The sequence below is a fragment of the Melitaea cinxia genome, chromosome 20, assembly GCF_905220565.1.
Source record: "Melitaea cinxia chromosome 20, ilMelCinx1.1, whole genome shotgun sequence".
In the NCBI taxonomy this organism is placed as follows: domain Eukaryota; kingdom Metazoa; phylum Arthropoda; class Insecta; order Lepidoptera; family Nymphalidae; genus Melitaea; species Melitaea cinxia.
The window spans coordinates 7,173,602-7,197,094 of record NC_059413.1 but is presented as its reverse complement, the minus strand read 5'-3'; the positions used below and the strand labels follow the sequence as shown (position 1 = coordinate 7,197,094).

Genomic DNA, 23,493 nt, shown 5'->3' with positions numbered 1-23,493 from the left:
GAACTAAACATGAAAATTCGCGGACGAGATTGGACATTGTCATATTTTTCGTTACGAACATAGTGGTTGGTACGAGTAGGTACATTAATTAAAAAATTAAGATAAGGTTATAACTATAAACACGAAAGCTGACCTCAAAATGAGCGATCACTTAAAATCTTCTTTGTCTGGTATTCCTTAATCACTGTTATACCAAGTGCTACCTCAATTTGGTACCTATTTGAAAAAATAATGCTATACTATTATTAAATTAATTAATATTATGAGAACTAAAGGTAGGATGATTTTCGAGTATTACGCAATTACTCCAAAAAAGAGGAACCTAGTTGAAGTCTCACAATAAAACATACTAATCGAGAAAATATCAATTCCCGTAATAGACACATTTTATAAAAACAAAATTTTTTTTGGAAAGTTAGAAGCAAATCAACATAATGCTAACAATAAACTTTTTTCGATTTTAAGGACTAGTAAAAATTAATAATTATCAGTAATAGTTTTAATAATACACACGTGTTTAATATCCAGTGTAGCATACATTTAATGTTGCCATTTAAAAGTTGTATAATTTAATTTAGTTCAGCTTTCGTGTGACAGATTAAAGAAAAATTAAATATTTTTTTAATCTGTTGAGACAAAAACAACGACTACAACTTAAGCGTGGAAGTATGTTATTTTATACGTAGGTACCTATTTTATTTATCTGTTCTCAGTGTTGACATATAAGAAAATAAATTTTAGAAAAATTTGTTGTGTATGAAATGTATAGATATTCACACACGCTTTACAAACATCTAATATAAAACTAAATAACAAAACAAGTACAAATATTCTTTTATAAATGTTTTTTTCAACAAGTATCTTGATATTGTTAACAACATTAAAACACAAATTAAAGAAATATCTATAATATTTAATTAAAGTAACAATGAACATTGTTTTTAGTCACAGTAGCTTAAAAATAACTGTACAGACCACTTAGTAATGTCAAAACTACACTTAAAACTATGATAAGTCTTTGAAAAAATGAAACCCGTTCCTTCGTTGAAATTTCTGAAACAAAATTTATGTTTCAAGTTATATATAGTAAAATATTAATTTTTTTATTGTTGGACAAAAAAAAATGATATATTTAATAAACCTTACTAAAATCCCTACATTGAATACTAATTGAAAACAAAAACGCTGGATTCCGAGACTTCTTGGTATTTTTGGATTAGAGATGAGAGCCGTATAATCTAAAATTACTATTTGCTTCTGGAGTGTATAGGTAAGGAAAACTGTCTTGTGTGAGGAATCAATTGAAAAAGTATCAAGTGTACATAGAATCTGCAGTGAATAGGACCCCATAGTATAGCGTAGGGCTCAAAAGGAGAATTCGCCCTAAAGATTTCTACTGAAAGCAAGTCAACTTCGGATGACAACAAAAGGGACACAAAGTAATGTTGGTAATGAGCAAAAGGGTTGAAACTAAATGTATGTATATAATATTTACGTACAAAAATTAATCAGAGCTCAATTACATAAATACTAAGTGAGGGAAAGAAATTAAAGCAAGAATACTTATGAAAATAATTGTGTTTGCGGGCAGACAAAAAAACCAACTTCAATTACATCGACAAGTAATACAACATAATTAGACGAAAAATATTAACAAACACACTGGTCGCCACGATGATTTTCGAAGGATCCCCTCGATTTTCTTGGGATGCCATTATCAGATCCTGGTTTCCATATCATGGTGCCCTTGGACACCTTCTTTCCAACAAACAAAAAAAGAATCACCAAAATCGGTTCATAAACGACGAAGTGCTGTGTGGTTACAGCATTAAAGAATATAGCCACCCCCTTTCTTCTAGTGGGTGTCGTAAGAGGCGACTAAGGGAAAACGCAGTTCCACTACCAACTTAGAACTTAAAAAGCCGACCGATGTCGGGATGACCATCTAACCGCTGGCTTTGAAACACACAGGCCGAAGACGGGCGGGTCTTAGGTGCGACAAAACTAGTCCTGCGGTCACTAACCCGCCTACCCAGCGTGGTGACTATGGACAACACACATGAGTTCACGCATTTTTGGCGCGAACTTGTGGAGGCCTATGTCCTGCAGTGGACTGCAATAGGCGGAAGTGAGTGAGTGAGTGAAACGACGAAGTAATCCGCGAACACATTAAATATATATTGCATAAAATATACACGGTCGAGTTGAGAAACCTCCTCATTTTTAGAAGTTGGTTAAAAATATAATAAAAACATTTACTCACACTAGGACTTCCGCCGAAGGTTTGATCGGATCTTCTTTTAAATGGAGGTCTTAAGGGCGGACGCATTAAAGCATTTCTGTTCGTATGTCTCATGTTATCATAAGGCTTTCTACCCCTCCAATTTTTAAATTGATTTTTTGGGGTGAATCTATTATCTTCGCTCTCCGACGAACTGGAGTTGCTCACGTGACCGTTTACATTCAAAAAATTTATTTTGTTGAGATCTATCGTTCTTGTGAATTTCGGTTCCATTGTTGTTTTGTTCTGTAAGTAATTTTTCGTTTAAAGTATCAAATTAATTAAGGAATCGAAAATTTGAAGATTCTTTTTAAAAAATTTTAGATGAGAAATTAATAATAACTTAATAGGTTACAGCTTGTCTTTGTCTAATACAATACCTAAGCCGTTTTTAGAAACGATGGAACGTTTAGTGCAACAGTCACAGCTATAGCTTATTGGGTCCGATGGCTGTTGCACTGGCGGTCGTGGGTTTGATCCTCGCACATGTCATATATTTGTATCGGCCATACAGATGTTTTTCCATGGTCTGGCGTTTGTACTTGTGTATGTGTTTCCGGTCTCCCAACACAGAAGTAAATCTTAGTGAGAGCCGTTTATATGTGTACATTTATTACAAAAAAATAACTTTGTCAAGTTATTCAAGATGGGATCGATCACAAACCACAGGAGATATATGAAGATTGTCGGTAAAACATAATAGTTCTTTTTCCTTAAATAAAAGTAGCATAGAAGACTTTTAATGACTTAAAAATATAAGAATAACAGGTGATAATTTCACTTAGATTTCCCGCAAATCGTAAAGACACGCGGCCGTCATTTTAGTTACGTTTTATGTTAATCTATGGAAAAGGATTTTTACTTACCAAATGGTCGAAATTAGTTGTATCTGGTGAATATCGCTTATCTTTGTCTAAATAGTTTAGATTCGCGTTCGATCTATCCATATCGTTGTGTATTGTATTTGGATAACAATTGTCAAGTATCGTACGTTTCTGCAAAACTTGATCTTTCAAACAATGGTACTCGCCGTAAAGTTCCATATTCGATCTTATTAAGTGTTGCTCCAAATGTCCTATCATTGGATTAGAAAATATACAAGCTTCGGTATTTCTAATAATTTTTATTAGCGCCCGCGCTAAACCTTCATCGTATGGTAAAATAACTATCCTTTCTAAAACGTGTGCAGCTACGTCCGCACTGAAAGTTCTACCGTTACGATACATTAAATCGGTTAAATTAACAAAAACATTTTTGAATCTCGAAAAATTCTGCGACTCTGCTATCGTGTTAATGAAAAAATCACACAAGAGGAAGGTAGTCGACATAATCTTAATCATCAATAAATCCTCACAAACGCACAAGTCGACGTTGTTTAAATACAATAAGATAGTTTCAACAATGTCTATCATAGTAATTTTCTTTGAGGTACGTATGAAATCCAGGGCCATTTCGACGACGATTCTTGTCAATTTCCTTCGAATACATTCTTCGACAAAGCACATTCCGTATTTCAATCTAAGACACGGCCAGCAACGAAGCAACATATATTCTTGTATAAACGTTGTATCACTAAGAAAGAGTAATTTATTTTTAACGGTATCGACTTCGAGAGAGATATGGGGAAATTTGCACGTATTCTTCTTGCATTTCGAAATGAGATTAAAAAAACAAATTCCTTTGAATACTATACTTGTCACACCATTTATCTGTTTATAAATGGAATCCATTAATATTGGTGATTTAGGTATTAATTTTGTAATGTTATTTTGGGTTCTCGAGTGTTTTTCGTTAACTTTATTGTTTTCATTGGAGGCGTTATTTTCTTGTAAACTAGTATAATTATACTGTTCTTTATAAATTGAGGTGGAATCGGCATTTTGTTTTTCACAAACATTACCCAAACTGGTATTTTGTGGAGTTTCTATTAGTTTTTCTTCTATTATTTTCGTTGGATGATATTTAATAGTTTCAGGAGATTTGAATTTATTATTAGAAATGGGTTTTGGTACATATTCTTCATTTAGATGATTCACATTGCATTCGAGTTTGCTATTTTTTGTAGAGGATTCTATGCCAGTGATACTTTCCGCGTAAAGAGATAATGTGTCATCTTCGTCATCATCATCAAAAGACATACCACCTGTTAACAGATTTATAGCCAAATCTTTTTCTTTACTTGGTTCGATTCGTTCAAAATCTACATTTCCTTCTTGACAATTACTCTCGTTGAAACTATTATATTTATGTTCGCTATTATTATGAGATTCATGAATATTTTCGCTACTCATAGTTTTTTCAAAATCAGTGTGAACATTACACTCCCCACATTTTACAGGTTCTGCATCAGTAGTCTGACTGTTCTCTGATAACATTCGTTTTATGCTTTGACAATGAATGATAACATTCATTTCCTCTTTAAGTAAGTTATCTTGATATAGTTGTTGTTGTATCTTTTCTATATTAGGATTGGTTTCCTCATTTCTATACCCTATCCAATTTAATATTTCTAAATCGAAATTTTTAATCTTCGAAGACAGTTTTTCTAATGTATCATTAAGTTTGTTGATAGCTGTTGGATTAGTTTTGGGTGATTTTTCTTCATCTGAATTTGAATCAGAGGAGCTAGTGGACAAGTTACTTACTAATTGGGTACAGTGAAAATTTACTTCGTCATCTTCATATCTTTCATTTCTTTTCTCATCTTCGTTATTTTTATCACAATGTTCAATGGCACTTTTTTCACAAATAATATTATCAAATTGAATCGATACAGGTACTGTTGGATGTTCCTTATTTATATCGTAAAGGTTGTTATTTTCTACGTTTTTTAATTTCCGCTCAATATTTGTTAGTTTTAGTATTGGTATCTTATTATCAATACGAAAGAAATCTTTCGAAGAAACCGTAGCGCATGTGGTGGTACTGCTACTTGAAATATCTTTAGTCCAAGATAATTCAGACAAGCTTGCTGCTGATTGTCTACGTAAAATTATATCTCGTTCCTTAGCATTCGTATTGATAATTTCATTGTTTTCTTTTTTTTCCGGTGAGACTACAGGTTCAGCAACTTTCGTAACTTCACCTGCTTGTTTACGTGTTTGTGGCCCAGATGTTACAGCTTTCCGAACGAGGGATAATTTTCTTCTAGCTGTCTTTGGTTTGATTTCGAAATTTTCATTGGTAGTTTCATTATTTTCAACTAGAAAAATAAAAAATAAATTTTAGATTTACATTTACAATTTAGTTCAAATTTTGGGTTGACATGCGCGGTATTATGGAACAAAATATGATATAGCATAATATTTTTTTAATTTTTGTGGTAGAAAAAAAGATCAGTAAATATATATATAAATAGGTCGGCAAACAAGCGCGTAGGCTTGTCACCCGGTGGTTAGCGATTACCGTAGCTTATAGACGTCTGAAACACCCGAAGCATCAAAAATGCGTTGCCGACCCTGTACCCAATTCCCTTCACCTTTGGTCACCTTACTCACAAAAAGGAACTCAACAATGCTTGAAAGCAGAGGCTGTATTATTTAGTTGTGATCTTCTGTAAGGTCGTGGTACTATCCCAGTCGGGCTGCTCCATATTTTGAGCAGAACATTTCCTGTCGTGTCCTAGCTCAGTCAGTCAGTATATTTAAAATACATTAATACAACAAGGAAAGAAATAAACGAGTAATTTAATAGTTTTTGATTTTAATTTATTTTAATTCTTAATATATACATAAATTTTAAGGTAAAAAATACCTGATTTCTTTTTTGGTACAATTTTATGTCTTCCAAGTTTTTTCGTTTCATTTTTACGTGACCCAGGTACACTTTCTATAATAGAAAAATATGTTTGGCTAGTAAACAAGAATAGAAGAATAAGTTTCATTGATCATTACATGCCAAAATTTTAAAATTAATTTAATTATGAACATCCCAAGACAATGTATGAGTTCAAGTTTCAAGCCTGTATAATTATAATAATAATAGTCTTCTTCCGACCTTACATAACTGTATAAAGTAACTAAATGTAAACAAGTTCACACACTGAACCACTCTCAAGTGTTATCTTCCTAAGAAGATACCAGGATATAGGTAAGTAACTGACACTTAGAATTTTCAGAAGAATGTTAATACATACATCCAACCTAAGAAAACACATGGATACATTGTACATAATATTTCTTCTACATAATAACAATCTGCCGAACATTAATTTTTCAACTTATTTCAAGAAAAATTTGTTTGAAGTCTCAAAACCAAAAACTAAACCCTATATCAGAAAACAGGAACTAAGAACTATGCTGGGAGAGAAGCATCATCACGGACATAGCCATAGAGAATATATATACTTTATATCACAAAATAATGAAACCATAACTTATTTACGTAGTTGAGATATCTGAAAAACTAACTAACTATCAACACTTAGAGCCCGTTGCAACAATTGCTCAAAAACTATATGATGTATAACATATTATCTTTTTCACAATTAAATAATTTATGGGATATTACTATTTGCTCTTGAATGCTCTTGAATCTAAAAATTGTTCATTAATTGAGATGAAAAGGGACCTAGTTTCCTATTTTACCTCCCATTGTTAAATTCTATTCGTAAATTATATGCAGGATAAACTTTATTCACAACTACTGAGACAGGTTCAACCAAAAACATACAATCGAGTTAACCTACAATTCCCCAAAAACGACATCAGCAGTATTTTTCGCTTGCCTTGTACATATTAAGATATAGCCTAGAATATGTGTGATTCAATAGGATACCCTTGATTAGGGGGGTTTGAAGTAAAATACATAAAAATAATACAAAAAAATAAATAAAAATATTCAAATGTCAATAATAGTTGCAACAGCTGTCAATAGCAAATTACAATGTACAATAGCTTTCGCAACTGCAGTAAATTATTAATTAGTTTAGTTTTCTGTACCAGAAGAATTTTAATAAATTAATTTAATATAATTATAAAATATAATATCTACATTTCTTCTCTCACACAAAACAATTGCAAAATATAAATCTCAAATGAGTTAATATATATTTTGATGATAGTATGTCTGATGATTGTACTACCGCAGACTTTGAATAAATATAAAAATATGGATATAAAAATATCTGTGAAATATGAAGACAGTTGCTATGTTCCTTACGACAACATACTTACTGCGATATTGCAATTGGATTTTGACTTTGAATTTTAAGATCTACCACCAACAAAATAAATTGTAGATTTGAACAATAAAGAAATGCTTAACTTTCAATGGCATCCAATAATATAAAAGGGTGATAAAACCTGCTATCGCTAGCACATTAACCATTGCTCTGACAAGTACAATCAAATGGAGTCCATAGCTTTCAAAGGTAAATTTAATTTTGATTTCAAAAGTAAAAACTCTCAACATTATTAATAGGAAAGGCAAATTTTAAATGCCATAAATGCTAGCTACAAGAGTACATGAGATAGAATACAAACCATTTTGGGTTTTTTTTGGTACACTTTTCTGTACCTTGTTGGGTGCATTTCGGATTTTTCTCACCACAAGTTTGATATTCTTTTTGCATGTGTTTTCTTCACATGTACTCTCTCTGTTTGGAACTTTATTTTTCAATAATTTTTTTCTTTTTAATATTGGTTTGGTTTTTGTTGTCTTCAAAAGATCTAAGTTTACTTCATTTACTGGATCTTTTGATAATGTAGATTTTTTTGGGAATTGTCTCTCTACAACTAAAACAAAATTGTAAGTGTTTTGAATACGCATTAATAAAATTTATTGAAAATTCAGCTCTTATATCAGTATATATTCTCAAATGTATTTGTTTAATAGATATGGAATGTATTCAGCCTGTAACATCCCAATGCTGGGGGATGGTCTCTTTCATTTTCAAGCCCTTTCCCCATGTAGGAGACGAAGTATCTATTGAACAAATATGTCAATGTGCAATCATTTTATTCTTTAACAAATAAGTTTTAATTTTACTCTTAGTGTGTAATCACTAAGAATCAAAAATCTAATTTTAATTATAAATGTTAATACAAATCAATCAATCATACAATCTGCTGTCCTACCTTCATTTGCCAGCATAATATTAATATCATTCTTGGTTAATACTACCACTCTGTCTTTATTCTGATCATCATCTGTAACATATTCAATAATGAAATGAAAAATAATTTATTAAAAATATCGATTGATTGAAAAAATGAAATACTCACTAGTTGAATTTAGTTTTGGGCCTTTTGATCTGTCCTCTGTTTGAATTTGTGGTACATTTTTAGTCCTCCGTCGCGGTGTTTTTACTTGCACAGTTTTCTTTACTGTTTTATTTACTTTCTTTGGAGGCATATTAAATAATTATTAATGAAAATTAAACTAGGACATCTTCGAAATTTTTCTAATTTTAGTTATCAAGTAAACTTTTAAAACATGAACCTTGGCAAATATTGTGCAATTTATTCTGTACTTATTTTACTTATTTAGCAAAAATATCTGAATGGCTTCATTAATGGCGATAACATGCTCTCTTAGATTTATGGATATAAAAATATATGTGAAATGTGAAGAACACAGTTGCGATATTTCTTCAACAAATCAACAATATTCACAGATTATAATATTATATAGGTATGTAACAATCTTTGAAGTAAGAAACATTTATGGCTCACTGAATTTAGCCTCACTTTTTATAATTCTTGATTATTATTTTTTAAATATTTATTCATATTTTCGTTTGTTCGTTATTGTTCGAATGTAAAAACTGTTTGTCGTCTTTTATTTATTTTTAATTAATTAAACAAATGTTCACCCTTAAGTTGGCTCTCCTAACTAGATATCGTGATTTTTGTCTCTCAGATTAATTAATTTTGATTAATTGTCGTTTGTTCAAGTACTATTTATGATTGTCCGATCATAAAAACAATTAAATTCTTAATTCTAAATTATGTTTTATCGGGAAATAATCAGTGCGTTCCACTCAACGAATCCATATTGAATTTAGTTTTACTCCAATCGATGCATGGGCCTTAAGTGGAACACACCCAATAAGTCTAGCCAGTGGCTAGTAGCCACTGATTTCTTTATTAGCCACGTGATCTAATTTTTACATTCGAACGATAATGAAAAAAACGACAAAAAAAAGTTCAAAACGAAAAAAGTTCAAAAATCGAAAAAAAAAATGGGGCCAAATTCAGTGAGCCGCCTAAAATGTCGTAATCATAGAGTAATACTGCGAAATTCAATCATTGTCATGTTCATGCTGATACATTTTTTTAGTTTGGCGCGTTTTTTTAGTTTCTACTTTCACTAGCCAGACTCTATTGAACAAACTACATATTTCTATAATAGTGTTTGAGTTGCAAGTAATATAACAACAAATATTATCAATGTATTCTTAAATTTTATTCCTGTATATGATCACAATATCATCATGGGCGACTTTAATACGTGCTTACTTAAGGACGATCATCGCAGCCTTTTGATATCGATAGCTAATTCTTGTAACCTTAAAATCCTTCGCCTTAACGCGACGCACACTTTTCCAAACTGTTCTTCATCTCTTTTAGATCTCATTCTAGTGTCTTCCCCTGATTTCGTTCATAATCATGGTCAATGTTGACTGCTAACTGAATTAAGACCTCCTAAATTAAAACGTAAAATTATAATGCAGCGCAATTTTGGTGGAATTGATACAGAACGGTTTTTAGAAGATGCACAAAAAATAGATTGGTCCATTGTATTAGATTGTATTAGGCTGAATCGACTGATCTTAAAGTGTCAATGTTCAATTCTCTTCTTACTCATCTCTACGATATACATGCACCAAGTAGACCAGTTAAAATCCGGCACTGTCCAGCTCCGTGGTTAACTGACGACATTAAAAAGTTAATTGCCAAGAAAAATCGTGCCAAGTTAAAACTGAAAAGTGACAATTCTGAGTTGAACTGCGAAAGATACAAGAGGTTGCGTAACCGCTGCAATAAGTTATGTAGAGATGCACAGCGACGCTACATCCACAAGACCGTTGACAATGAAGATTCTGCCAAAGTGTGGAAATTTCTTAAAGCCATAGGAGTTGGTAAAACATCAAATCTTCAAAATCTTCCTAACTATAAATCTTGATTCGCTAAATAAACATTTTTCATCTAGTAACATGCTGGACAGCGTTAGCAAAACGATGACAACAAATTTTATTTCCTCTTTACCAACTCTTGAATATCCAACATTTAGTTTCTGTCCTTTTGCCCAGAGTGATGTTAGGAAGAATATATTGTCCATTTCATCGAATGCGGAGGGTTGCGATAGTGTTAGTCGTAAGATGATTATTCCCATCTTAGACATAATCTGCCCTATCATTACTAATATCCTAAATTCGTCTATTACATCTGGCACATTTCCACAGGACTGGAAATTGGCTAAAATTATTCCTATTTCCAAAAAAATTAAGCCAACAATTTTTTCCGATTTTCGTCCTATTTCGATTTTACCTTTCCTTTCAAAAGTTTTAGAACGTCTTGTTTATCAACAAATCAGTCTGTTTTTAAACAAAAATTGTATCCTTAATCCTCTTCAGTCAGGTTTCCGCCCCGGTCATAGTACGACTACCGCTCTCGTAAAAATTACCTATGACATTCGCTGCAATGGACAATAAGCAGCTTACCGTACTGGTCCTTCTTGACTTCAGCAATGCTTTTAACAGTGTTGATTTTGACCTACTGGTAAGTGTGCTAAGTTCTCTTAACATATCTCCTTTGGCAGCGGACTGGTTTCGTAGTTACCTGCAAGGACGTCGGCAGCGCATACAATTTGACGAAAGTTTTTCTGTCTGCTGTGACGTCAAAGCCGGTGTTCCGCAGGGTGGTGTGCTGTCTTCTCTCCTGTTTTCTGTTTTCATAAACTATTACTTTCAATTTAAATTCTCTCTACCACTTATATGCAAACGACCTCCAACTTTACCTAACTTCGAATCTTGAGAATCTTCCTAATACTATAGCTGCGATTAATTTAGATTTAGCTACTGTCTCCGAATGGTGTAAGCAATATGGTCTTATGTGTATAGTTTATTATTAATTAGTCTTATTATGGTTAACCCATCAAAAAGTCAAGTAATCCTGATAGGTAGTCAGAAAATTACTGCAAAAATTGACTATACAAATTTGCCTCTTATTTCTTTTGACGGTGTTAAATTACCTTTTCTGGACAAAGTGAAGAACCTTTGTATCTACTTCGATCAAGCATTATCCTGGACTCACCAAATTAGCGAAGTGAGTAGGAAAATGTTTGCTGCCGCGGGGTCATTGAGACGTTTACGTAACTTTATCCCTATTCCAACCAAAATTGCGCTTGCCTGCGAATTCACTTATATGCTTTCGATTTTGGACTACGTTGACGTATGCTATCTCAACCTCACTGAATATCAGTTAAATAAACTTGAGCGACTTCAAAATGTTGCGATTCGGTTCATATTTGGCTTGCGTAAATATGACCACATTTCGGAATTTCGTAAAAAACTCAACCCATTCGTCTTCGCTGGAATTCATCCGTCAACACCTGTTTACTTAAAGGATAAGTTCGAATTCCTTGGTTCACATAGTGAAATTTTAAGATCATCAGAAAACCTTAAGCTGCGTATACCCCTTCACAGAACAAACTTTTATAAAAACTACTTTGCTGTGCAAGCTGTTTTGCTATGGAACGATTTACCCGTGGCCATAAGACGAGCGCAAAGTTTGTTTCTGTTTAAGAAGCATTTGAAAGCATATTACCTCAGTCTATAAATTATTTTAAACTCACTACATTCAATTGATAAAAGATCATTAAATTTGCCATGAATCTAGATATATATTATACGATTACTGTATTTATATATTAGTGTGTATGTAAATGTTTATATTTATTTATTTTTTATTGCGTACGAATCTGTATAATTTATATGTATATATAATTGTTATATATTCTATTTTTTTTTTCTTTTACTTATTTAAATCTGTATACCACTTGCCCATCTGAAAAGCAATATCCCTTTCATTATCAGGTTGTCTGGAAGAGATTGCTTTTTAGCAATAAGATCGCCTGGTTGTACAATTTGTTACTATAATTGCTTGTAATTTTAATTTTGTTCTTTATTTAAATGTGCAATAAAGTATATTATTATTATTTAAAATATCGGCAACATCGAAATAGGCCAAATGAAAAATTGTCCATGCGCTATACAGAAATTAACATTCGAGATTAAATTTAAAAATTATTGTCAAAAGTCTAAAAGTAGGTAGTAAAAACAAGTCAAAAATTACAAAAAATACATTTATGATAAAATATAATATTACTAAAGTGCGCGTCACCGTCTTTAAATGATCGCCTAATTATTTACAGATGTTCATAAACGACATACAATAATATAATTTTTAGTTTATATATTATCTCAATTAGTTTTAACATTTAAAGTTTTATTATTAACTATGTGGCTATGGGTGCTGTGTGGCTATGGCACTAAAGAATTTAGCCACCCCCTCTCTTCCCGTGGGTGTCGTAAGAGGCGACTAAGGGATAACAAGGTTCCACAACCACCTTGGAACTTAAGAAACCGACCGATGGCGGGATAACCATCCAACTGCTGGCTTTGAAATACACAGGCCGAAGACGGGCAGCAGCGTCTTCAGTGCGACAAAGCCAGTACTGCGGTCACCAACCCGCCTGCCCAGCGTGGTGACTATGGGCAAAACACATGAGTTTACGCCATTTTTGGCACGAACTTGTGGAGGCCTGTGTCCAGCAGTGGACTGTTTAGGCTGTAATGATGATGATGATTATTAACTAGCTGTGGCCGCGACTTCGTGCGCGTGGAATTTACAAAAAAGGTATTTTTAGTTCACATAGTTATAAAATAAATAAATTTCTAAAATTCATGTAGGTAACTTAAGTTACTCCTTATTACATCAGATATCTGCCAGTGAAAGTTCCATCAAAATCGATACAACTGTTTCAGAGATTAGCCAGAACAAACAGACATACAGAAAGACAAAAATTATAAAAAAATGTCATTTTGGCATATGTAGCGTGTATACATCCATAATTATGCATTGAGTAAATAGCGGTTATTTTAACATTACAAACAGACACTCCAATTTTATTTATATTATTGTATAGATGTTTATAACCATTTATATGATCATAAAAACTCATCATTCGTTTAAATCTAAAGCTTCCAACAGTACCAAAGTAGCATAGGTGAATTCGTGTGTTTATTAAAAATCGTATCAATTACGTATTATCATTATCTACATAATTATATGTATAAGTCACAATGTTAGTTAAAATACTCCTCCGAAACGGCTGGACCGATTTTTATGAGATTTTGTGTGCATATCGGGTAGGTCTGAGAATCAGCCAACATCTATTTTTCATACCCCTTAGTTGTAAGGCGGGAGGGGAGGGATTAAAGGGGTTAATAACATATATTGCAAAACAACGTTTGCAGGGTCAGCTAGCGATCTATATACTAATACGTGAAGCAAAAACTTTCTAGCCCTTTTTACGAAAATTGCGCGGACTGAGGAGTATGAAATTTCACACACTTGTAGTTTATATAGACAATGAGTGCAGAATGCATAATTTTTTTTTAAATATTTTTTTAAATATAAAAAAAAAATATTACACAGTCTACCATGTATTTGATACATACACGCATATTATACTCTTTTGTTGATTGTCAGTCTGTAGTCAAATTGAATTTTTTTGAAAAAGGTTCTTTATTTTCATAATTGTTTGGTTATCTTTAATTTAACCTTTTAATTATGGTTGAATTTCAACCTCTGGGCGACCACTAGTAACACAATAATAACGCTTTGTGGTTCCCGGGAGATTTTAATACGGCCACCTCGTCCTATGCCTAAGCTGTCATAAAACGCGATTAAAGGCAACAGGAGTTGCATAACACCTGCGCAGCTTCCTTGGAGAGCGTGAGTGCCTCTCCAAGTGAGTATATCACCACTCAAAATGGATAAAGCACTCTGGAGCTGGCACTAGACGTGGCAGCATGTGGGTTACCAGTCACTCCCGTCCAACGGTACCACCACCGGACTGGGCAGCTAATCTACCTTCCCCAAAAGTTGGCCTGGCACCGACACAGTCCCAAAAGACTGAAAATCACCAAGGAGTTCATCGGTTCCATCAGGAGCATCCTGATGCTTGGAGTGAATAAGTGTGCGGTCGTGTATGTAGACAGAAGTCAGGTCACTCAATCTGTGCGGCTTAAACTTGAATTAATATCCTATAAGACCCTTTTCGAAGTTGTATCTTACCGATCTGGGATTTTACCAGTATCTGGGTATGCCAAAATGCATAGGGGTGAAAAAGATGTACATGACACAGACAGTTTGCGAAGTATTTTTTGGATGGCTGACAATAGTTCTTCAGAACGAATTGTCGGACGCCAACAAGTTCTGAGCTGATAACGGCTGGGTCATTCCACTCTCTTGTACACCTTTGGTTTATTCAGATGGACTCAGACCGAACTTGTGGATCAACGCTCAGGACAGAAGAGTTTGCACAATTAGTACGCACCATCGCGTGAATCACCTTAAGTCGTCGTAGACTTTGTACGACCAACGTATGTTGGTCGAGGTTACGCATGGCCTATACTCATGGTTTGCGTATAGACCATGCGGAACGCCGAAGTGTGCAGCCTCAGGTCTACTTTGAAACGAGACAGGACTGCGCTATTCTTTGTGATATTCTAGTGTGTGACATAGGTCTGAACCCTCTGTCCTTGACCAAAGAGGAATGGCAGAAATCGGTAGTGCAGAGCACCATTGACCGGGAGACCGTATGTATAGAGAAATAGCTAAATGGATTTCATAATAACGAGTTTTCAATCAGAAAAACTCACGTTTGTAAAACAAGTTGCACTATTGCAAAGGCTTATTCGCTTACTTTGACATGATGGTAATTGGTACGTTAATACAAAATAGGTACTTGTTAGTCTGTTAAAAGTCTGTGGATAAAAAAAATCAGCAAAACCATGTATCATGTATGTATCTATGCGATCCAACTAGCAATTTGCCCCTCGCCGTCATCATTATATGTACGTGCGAATAACGCTAAATTATTTTCACCAAAAACCTTAGCATGTGCAGGGCGCATGTTTTTTTATAAAAAAGTATCGTTTATGGTTTGAAAATAAAAATAAATAAATAAAACGAAAATATTTAATTAACGATCAGCTTTATATAAATTTTTGAATAACTTTATTTACTCATTTTTAGATTGAACTTTCTACTTAACACAATTGCTTAGTTTACTAATTTTATATTGTCATGAACTAAATTAATAAATAGAAGCTCATTCCTCACATCATATGTTCGAAATGTACAGGCGATTTTTTTTAATGAATAAAAATTTAAATAAATTTTTATTTAAATTTCAGTTTAATAAATAAAAAATCCAACTGATTGTTTCTATCGAAGATGTGGCACTAAGAGCAGGAAAATTTAGAGCTTTCACGTGTTTACGCGGTATAATCCAGATCTAAAAAGCAAAAAACATTAATAGTTAAATGACATGGCTTATAAAAAGTATATATATATATCTCATAGTAAAATTTAGTAGTACCTATAGTAAATAAGAGATTCAACATACCCTCTTTTGTTGAGCTGAATATTGCCCATTATAAGAATATCTCCGCGTCTACATGTATTTAGCGTAACTTGGTGACGATTCCTACAATGATTTCCAAAAATATTTTGTACGATTGATAAAGCGAATATTTTCCAGGCATACTCGTGATTACAACGATTGTTGAGGAAACAGCCTGGCTGTCTAGATCCACCATTTACGAAGAAGTCCACTTGTCCAATCGCTTCGTTAACGCCGTGTCCTAAAGCTCCATTAGAATCTGTGTGAATGACTTCGACATATCGAGCATCTCCGTTATTTAAGCGACCAGATCTGGAATCCCAACCTTGGCGAGCAGGACTTAGTCCTGAAACATATTCATAATACTTCACTTGTTTAGATATAGCTAAAACGAAACAGCCTCACTGCTGTGGCACGACGAGGACACTAACAAAGTCAAACATCTAGACCAGAATCAAAAATTTGTATGTTACAACAAAAATCCGCTCTAAGCAGAAGTTATCACCCCAGCCGTTGACGGTAATGAAACTTACAGCATTATCAGAGCGGTAATCATTTTATACTATATTGTAAGAATACTACCCTTTAAATACTTTCTTGAAGAATAAATACTATCGTGAAGAAAGAAAGTGAATGCAAAGTCTAATCAAAATCTTATTCAAACAAAAGCTATATTGTTATCATCGACGTTGTGAACATAGATATTAATTATAAGCAAAAACATTTAATACTTTGTTATTTTACCAGTTATTCTTGCAACTTTTTGATCAAGCGACCTTCCAACCATCCCAACTATATGAGCGCCGAGGTCGAAACCAACCATATGTATAAGTTCATATGATAACACTGGTGGTTCAGCTGTAGTGTCGTCACTTTCAGTTTGGCTTAATAATAGGTTTAAGGTATCGGCTATACATTCAGCAACTATTTTAACAGAACCAGAAGCTATGGAGTAAGAGTTTTTTGCGTATTCATGCCAGTCTACCACAATAATATTCATATCTGCTACAGTAAGGAAGGCTGTAAAACAAAATATTGGTTAGCAATATTAAAATAGGTTATCAAAGTTCTCAATAATCATAAACGCATACCATTTTTAACTTGAGGGTTTAAAGTAGTGCCTCCGGAACCACGATGTCCGTGAACAATTATAGCTGTCATAATATTTGTTAACATTGAGCTATCGGTTCCTAAATCAACATTCGAATAAGATCCTGTTCTGTAATAAAATAAATACAAGAGGTTATATAGAGGCTTATAGTGTATCAGGCTGGGCGCTAGTCCTCAACTTTTTAAATCTACTGATTTCAAATTTTTTTTAAATTTTAAACAAATTTAAATCGTCACTTCACAGCAGATCATGTATATATATATATATATATGATCTACTAGCTGCTGCCCGCGACGTCGTCTGCGTGAACGCTATACAGCACCAAAAATACCTACGATTATACCTTTTAAAATAACATTCATTTTACCGTTCCTTCTTTACATTTCATATCTACAGAAAAATCTCATAGATGGCGCTGCTTTAAAATTGTCTTGATACTACTTATATTCATTTAATTAAGTTTATCGGCTTAGTTACTTATATTGCGTGATTTTTATAGTGTGATGCTAGCTTATATAGCATGGTTATTAACATAATAACAACAACATTCAAATATGCGTCGTTAGATTACTCGTTGTTACAGAATGCGTTGAGGAAATAAAGGTTCACTGCTCGTTCCCGGTAGGTGATAGCATGATAATATGTAGCCTATATGTTGACCCGACTTTTTAATAATATTCGTGCCGAATTTGAAGTAAATCCATGCGGTACTTTTTGAGTTTATCCCGGACATACATACAGACAAACAGACAAATAGACAAAAATTCTAAAAACTATATTTTTGGCTTCGGTATCGATAGTAGATCACACACCCCAAGTATTCTTTTAAAAAAATATTCAATGTACAGTTTTGACTTTCCTACCATTTTATTATATGTATAGAAGATATATATGTATATATGATCTATATATATGTATATAATTATATCATATATATATTAAGGTGTCCCTTATATAGGTAAATTGGGTTTTGAAGATTTTGAAAAATTGCTATTTGTAATCCTTTCACTTATGTAGTTAAAACAATTGAAATATTTTTATTTTTTCAAAATAATAATCACAAAGAATAGGTAGTTATGTTGGACCAAAGTATGAGAACAATATTTACTTCTATAATTTACTTCTAGTAAATGCTTAATCAGCGGAATAGGAGAATTCACGTTGTCTCATGCTTTGGGATCACATGTCTTGGGAAAGTTTTTTAGAATTAAATCGTAGATTAATCCAGAGTATGTAATTCTTTTTGGACGTGTCCATTATAATTTTTAAATAGTTTTAGTTAAATTAATGTAATATATTTTATGAAGATCTTTCACGCTCCCGTATACTTGTTAGGTTCTTAGTTATTAGAACTTGAAAAAACTAAAGATCAGGCAAGATAATTTTTTGAAAGTCTCTTTTTTTACAGTAAAGATACATTTTATGCAAGAGCATAGAAATTTAAGAAAATTTGCGTTTGTTTTTCTTTTGTAGCATTCATTTGCATTATTTCATCAAACCATGAAAATCTTATATATAAATTACGCGTCACTTTGTTTGTCCGCGATGGACATCTAAACTACTTGACCGATTTTAATCAAATTTGCACACAGTGTGCAGTTTGATCAAACTTGAACGACAGGTTATATTTTATTTTGATATATGTAATTATTATATTTAAGATAAAAAATTATGCGTCGCAAAAAAGCATTTATATATCGCTATTTGAAAATGATGTACATATATGTATTATATATTTATGTGTGTGTATATATGTATATATTTTTATATGTGTATTTATAAATGTGTGTATGTGTGTATATGTGTGTGAGTATATGTATATTATATATTATATACTAAGATGTTTACTTATTTATATGTTTTTTTTTTCTTTAATAATTATGTAAGGCTACTATTGTATAGTATAAGTGTTACCAGTGATGTCATATCTACCAACTTTTTGGTTGATCTACCTTTTTTTATGGCATTGATTTTAATGTTGAATGTATTCATAATTTTATTATTGATTGTTTTATTATTAATCTTTTGTATTATTTTAATTTTGTAGTATAAATTTTAATTCTATCGTATAATTATAATTTTTTTTATAATTGATTTAAATTGGGTTATTTTATTCTTAAATTTATTGTAACAATTTAATTTTCATTGATTTAATTCTAAATGTTTTTGTAATGAGATACTCTCATGTAAGCTGTATGCTCCTATAATTGAGGTAACACTCAATTGTTTGTACCATGTGCTGATGATTATAGTGAATTTGTTAGTGTCTACCTTGTTGGCGCATTATAATAAATAAATAAATAAAAATAAAAATAAACCATGGTCACGGGAGGACTCACAGTCCAGTCAGTAATAAACCACGATAAAATCCGAAAAAGTTGTTTCATTATAATTAGTAAAATTCGCGTAAACATTAGAATCGCGTAAACATTGACAACGAAATGACAAATACATGATTCGGTCGCAAGTCGGCACAGGCTATCGTACTCCAAATGAGGTTAAAAATTTATTTTTGAGCGATTTAAGAGCAAATGAACTAAACAAAATCGTATGCGTTAAAAAATATAAACTTAGAAAAATATGGGAAATCTTGTATACAGAGAGTTCGACTTCCAACTGCGCTCATTGAAAGGGGGTCATGTATGCTTTATATTTATTTATTATATATTCTTTATTGTATACAACAACAATCAAATCAATAACATATTACAAATAAAGAAAAGCGTACAGAAGCGGTCCAGAACGATTTCTTCCAGACAGCCTTTGGGCATATAGGACACGGCATAGTGAAAGGGGTAGTGTACAAAGAGAAGTGATGAATAGTGTCACATAGGACGATCTCAATTACCGAATAAAAATCATAGTAATTAAGTAACACTACAATAGACATAAATATACAACGTAATACATACATATATATAAAAATATACAACATAATACATACATACTATAAAAAGTCGTAGTTATAATAAGATAAATTACATTAAACTAAAAAACCTTAAGCCAACTTAAAAATCTTACCTACATAATATAATAACTGAAAAATATTATTAAAAGGAGTCCCTTTAGGCAAGGTTCCGAAGATACTGGCAGTGTTTCCCCTTTGAATAGCTAGACTAATTCTTTGTCCAAAGTAACTGCCAGCTCTTCGGTCTCCTGTGACGTCGAATAAGCTTTTTGCTATTTTCTTAAAAAGTCTTATAGCGCTAGGACCCCACGGACCAAGAGTATCAACGCTGAATGGGACAAAATCATATTCGGAGCCTAGACCCCTGTATTTGTATGCTTTAGTTTTTTCAGCCACTTCACAAGCCGCACCAGCTCTGTTGTTGGTTCCGTGTGGATGGGAAGGGGCCAATGTGTCTGAACAGGTTGCATTCGGAGCGTGTCAGGCTCAAGAAATGTTCCTGTATTTGTCGAAGGGTACACGTGAAGCCAATAGCCGGCCTCATGTGTACCCACGGCCAAAAGCCTAGTACGTGCCGAATCTGTACTACAGCTTAAAAGATTATCATAAATCAATTTGCAGTTTATGTGGTCCCAGTTCCTCTGTAAATTTGGAAAACTGGAAAATTTTGACCTGGGCATGCATTTAAGAAAGCGTTTCTAGCTTCTTCCAAATCAGCAATCTCAAAGTTTGAAGGGGATGCCCTTAAAATTTTATTTTATGAGATTTGCTGAAGATAGGAAGGCTGGTAAAGCGACACAGGAAATTTTGCGAATCCCTAAACTACCATAACGGATAGGTAGGGATGCTTTGGTCCAAGATTGCTCGTTCAGTTGCATATTCAGAATCGATTCTAATTTTGATTAAGTCGTCTACTTGTGCTAAAAGATCTGGGTGATTCCAAAAGGAGCAGTAACGGAGCGCATACGTAAATTTTGGGACAGAAAGACAGTATTTTTAACCGACTTCAAAAAAAGGAGACGGTTACTCAATTCGACCGTATATATTATGAATGTTCGGGGATAGCTCCGCCGTTTATGAACCGATTTAGATAATTCTTTTTTTGTTAAAAAAGGAGCTATCCCTAGTTTGGTACCGTGATAAGGAAACTAGGATCTGATTATGGGATCCTAGAGAAATCGAGGGAAACTCTCAAAAATCCGCACAACTTTTTACTAGGTGTACCGAATTTAATGATTTTTAATTTAATCGAAAGCCGATGTTTATCATGTGGTCACATTAAAATTTCATCGAGATCTGATTACAACTTTTGGAGTAATCTTTGATAATGCGTATTTGCTTGACTACTTTTTCGTATACCTACGTTGTATTACTTGTCGATATAATTGAAGTCGGGTTTTCTTCGTTTGCCTGCAAACACTTATAAGATGCAAAGTGCATAATGTGGACTAATTTCAAGGAGACGGTCAACAGAATTTTGAAATTTAGTGATTGAATTATTAATATATTCAGAAATAGAATCATCAAAAATTGGAGAACCTAAAAGGTATACAGGGAATTACTGTTAACTATAATTATGTATATTTGGAGCCAAAATATTAAAATTAATGTTAATTACTTAACGTCTTATAATAGTATAAAATCATACATATATATAAAAAATATTGTTCTTATAACTGAAACTGATATATAAAGACGCCGCGTTGGCGCAACGGTCACAGCACTGGTTTGTAGCACCATCGTGCCTCGAAGAGCACGTTAAACCGTCGGTCCCGGTTGTTATCATGTACACTTGATAGCGATCGTTACTCATACTAGCGATTATATCCGCCAACCCGCATTGGAGCGGCGTGGTGGATTAAGCTCTTATTCTTCTCCTACATGGAGAAAGAGGCTTATACCCAGCAGTGGGATATTACAGGCTGAAGCAAAAAAAAAAACCAGCAAAAAATTATTGTAAGAAAACGTAATCCTTAGATCTTTACCTTGTGTAGACATCGTATTTTTCTAAGCACGGATTGGACGAAGCAGTTGCTAAAAGTAAAAAAAAAAAAAATATATATATTATAAGTATGTTAACAACTTTATAAGTTAACACTAGCTGTGCCTGCGACTTCGTCCGCGTGAAATTTAACAATAGTTATTGTTCAGTTCACAGTGATAAAAAATATTTTAAAATAAAAGTAGCCTAAGTTACTCCTTATTACATCAGCTACCTACCAGTGAAAGTTCCGTCAAAATCGGTCCAGCCGTTTATACAATGCTAATCATAAATCCAATACTAAAATAACACCTTTTCCTGAATGCATATGGATGTATACACGGTAAATATACCAAAATAACATTTTTTAAAAAATTTTTTTAGGCTGTCTGTCTGTCTGTCTGTTTGTTCCGGCTAATCACTGAATCAACTGGACCGATTTTGACGAGACTTTCACTGGCAGATAGCTGATACAATAAGGAGTAACACAGGCTACTTTTTTGTTAAATTCCACGCGGATGAAGTCGCAGGCACAGCTAGTTTAAAATAAAAATGTCGCAAATATAAAATTATCACTATCTCTTTTATTATTTTGATGGCAAACACGTTGTGATATTTTAATTTATTCGTAGTAAATATAAGTATATATGTATGTATGTGTGTTTGTATGTTAGTAAATATACTTTATTTTTTTCTTACCAATTATTGCAGCAAGGAAGACCAAAATAATTTTATTCATCTTGTACACTATTGTTATAGTTACAATTGCAACAAATCTGCCACTCTCTTAAAAAATAATCTATTTATATAGTTTCCTATCTGTAAACAAATATAATAATGATAATGATTATGATAAATATAATTAAAGAAATCTGTCGGCTAAATTAAAAACAGATAAGGTCTGAAAGATAGCAAAATTACCGATAATATATAAAACAAATCAGATAAAACTTATTTTGATTGTAAGCTGATAAAATTGGTGTACTTCAAATAACTTTGGTCAGATATTTTGATTGAGTTTTCTGATTAATGTGTCAAGATAAACACAGTCAAATGGATATCCTTGGATAAATCACAGAGAATACACCTAAAGCATCACGCGATTCCTACATATATAAACATAGTAGATATACCCGCGACTTCGTTCGCGTGCGAATTTTTTTTTAATACTTTTTTTGCACACCAATACAAAAATTAATAAGAATTTAATTAAGTAAACAAAATATAAAGTCGCATTAGTAACAACAGGTGGCCTTATCGCTAAAGCAGCGAATTCTTCCAAGCAAACCTTCTGAGATTCTATCTGAATAATCTGGGGGCACGGTAGTGCCCCCGCCAAGACGAACCAAAAAAAAAAAAAAATAACGAAAATACGAACAAAAAAAAAAAAAAAACGAAAAGCACTACCTATCTTTTCTCGAAGTGCTTCGTCGTTTTTTTGAACCCTCATAACTTGGGTTTGGATTATACCAGATAAACAAAATTCTGGGGATATGATGTCAATAGTGAACTTATTAAACATGTAAAGTTTCAATTGCATAGCTTTTATACTTTAGATTTTATTGATATCTAAA

General features: G+C 32.9%; 2 protein-coding genes across 2 annotated transcripts; both read right to left on the bottom strand.

The window, feature by feature from the left end:
- Positions 1–892: 892 nt before the first annotated feature.
- Positions 893–8,906, bottom strand: LOC123663695. The gene is made up of 7 exons (XM_045598362.1): positions 8,506–8,906; positions 8,359–8,430; positions 7,765–8,016; positions 6,035–6,109; positions 3,148–5,483; positions 2,264–2,527; positions 893–1,053 (listed from the first exon to the last, which is right to left on the bottom strand). The coding sequence occupies exons 1-7, from the start codon at positions 8,633–8,635 to the stop codon at positions 1,006–1,008; spliced, it is 3,177 nt and encodes a 1,058-aa protein (XP_045454318.1). The 5' UTR covers positions 8,636–8,906; the 3' UTR covers positions 893–1,005.
- Positions 8,907–15,478: 6,572 nt separating this feature from the next.
- Positions 15,479–16,742, bottom strand: LOC123663694 (lipase member I-like). The gene is made up of 3 exons (XM_045598361.1): positions 16,664–16,742; positions 15,923–16,265; positions 15,479–15,811 (listed from the first exon to the last, which is right to left on the bottom strand). Exons 1-3 carry the CDS (start codon positions 16,740–16,742, stop codon positions 15,784–15,786), a joined length of 450 nt encoding a protein of 149 aa, XP_045454317.1. The 3' UTR covers positions 15,479–15,783.
- Positions 16,743–23,493: the final 6,751 nt, after the last annotated feature.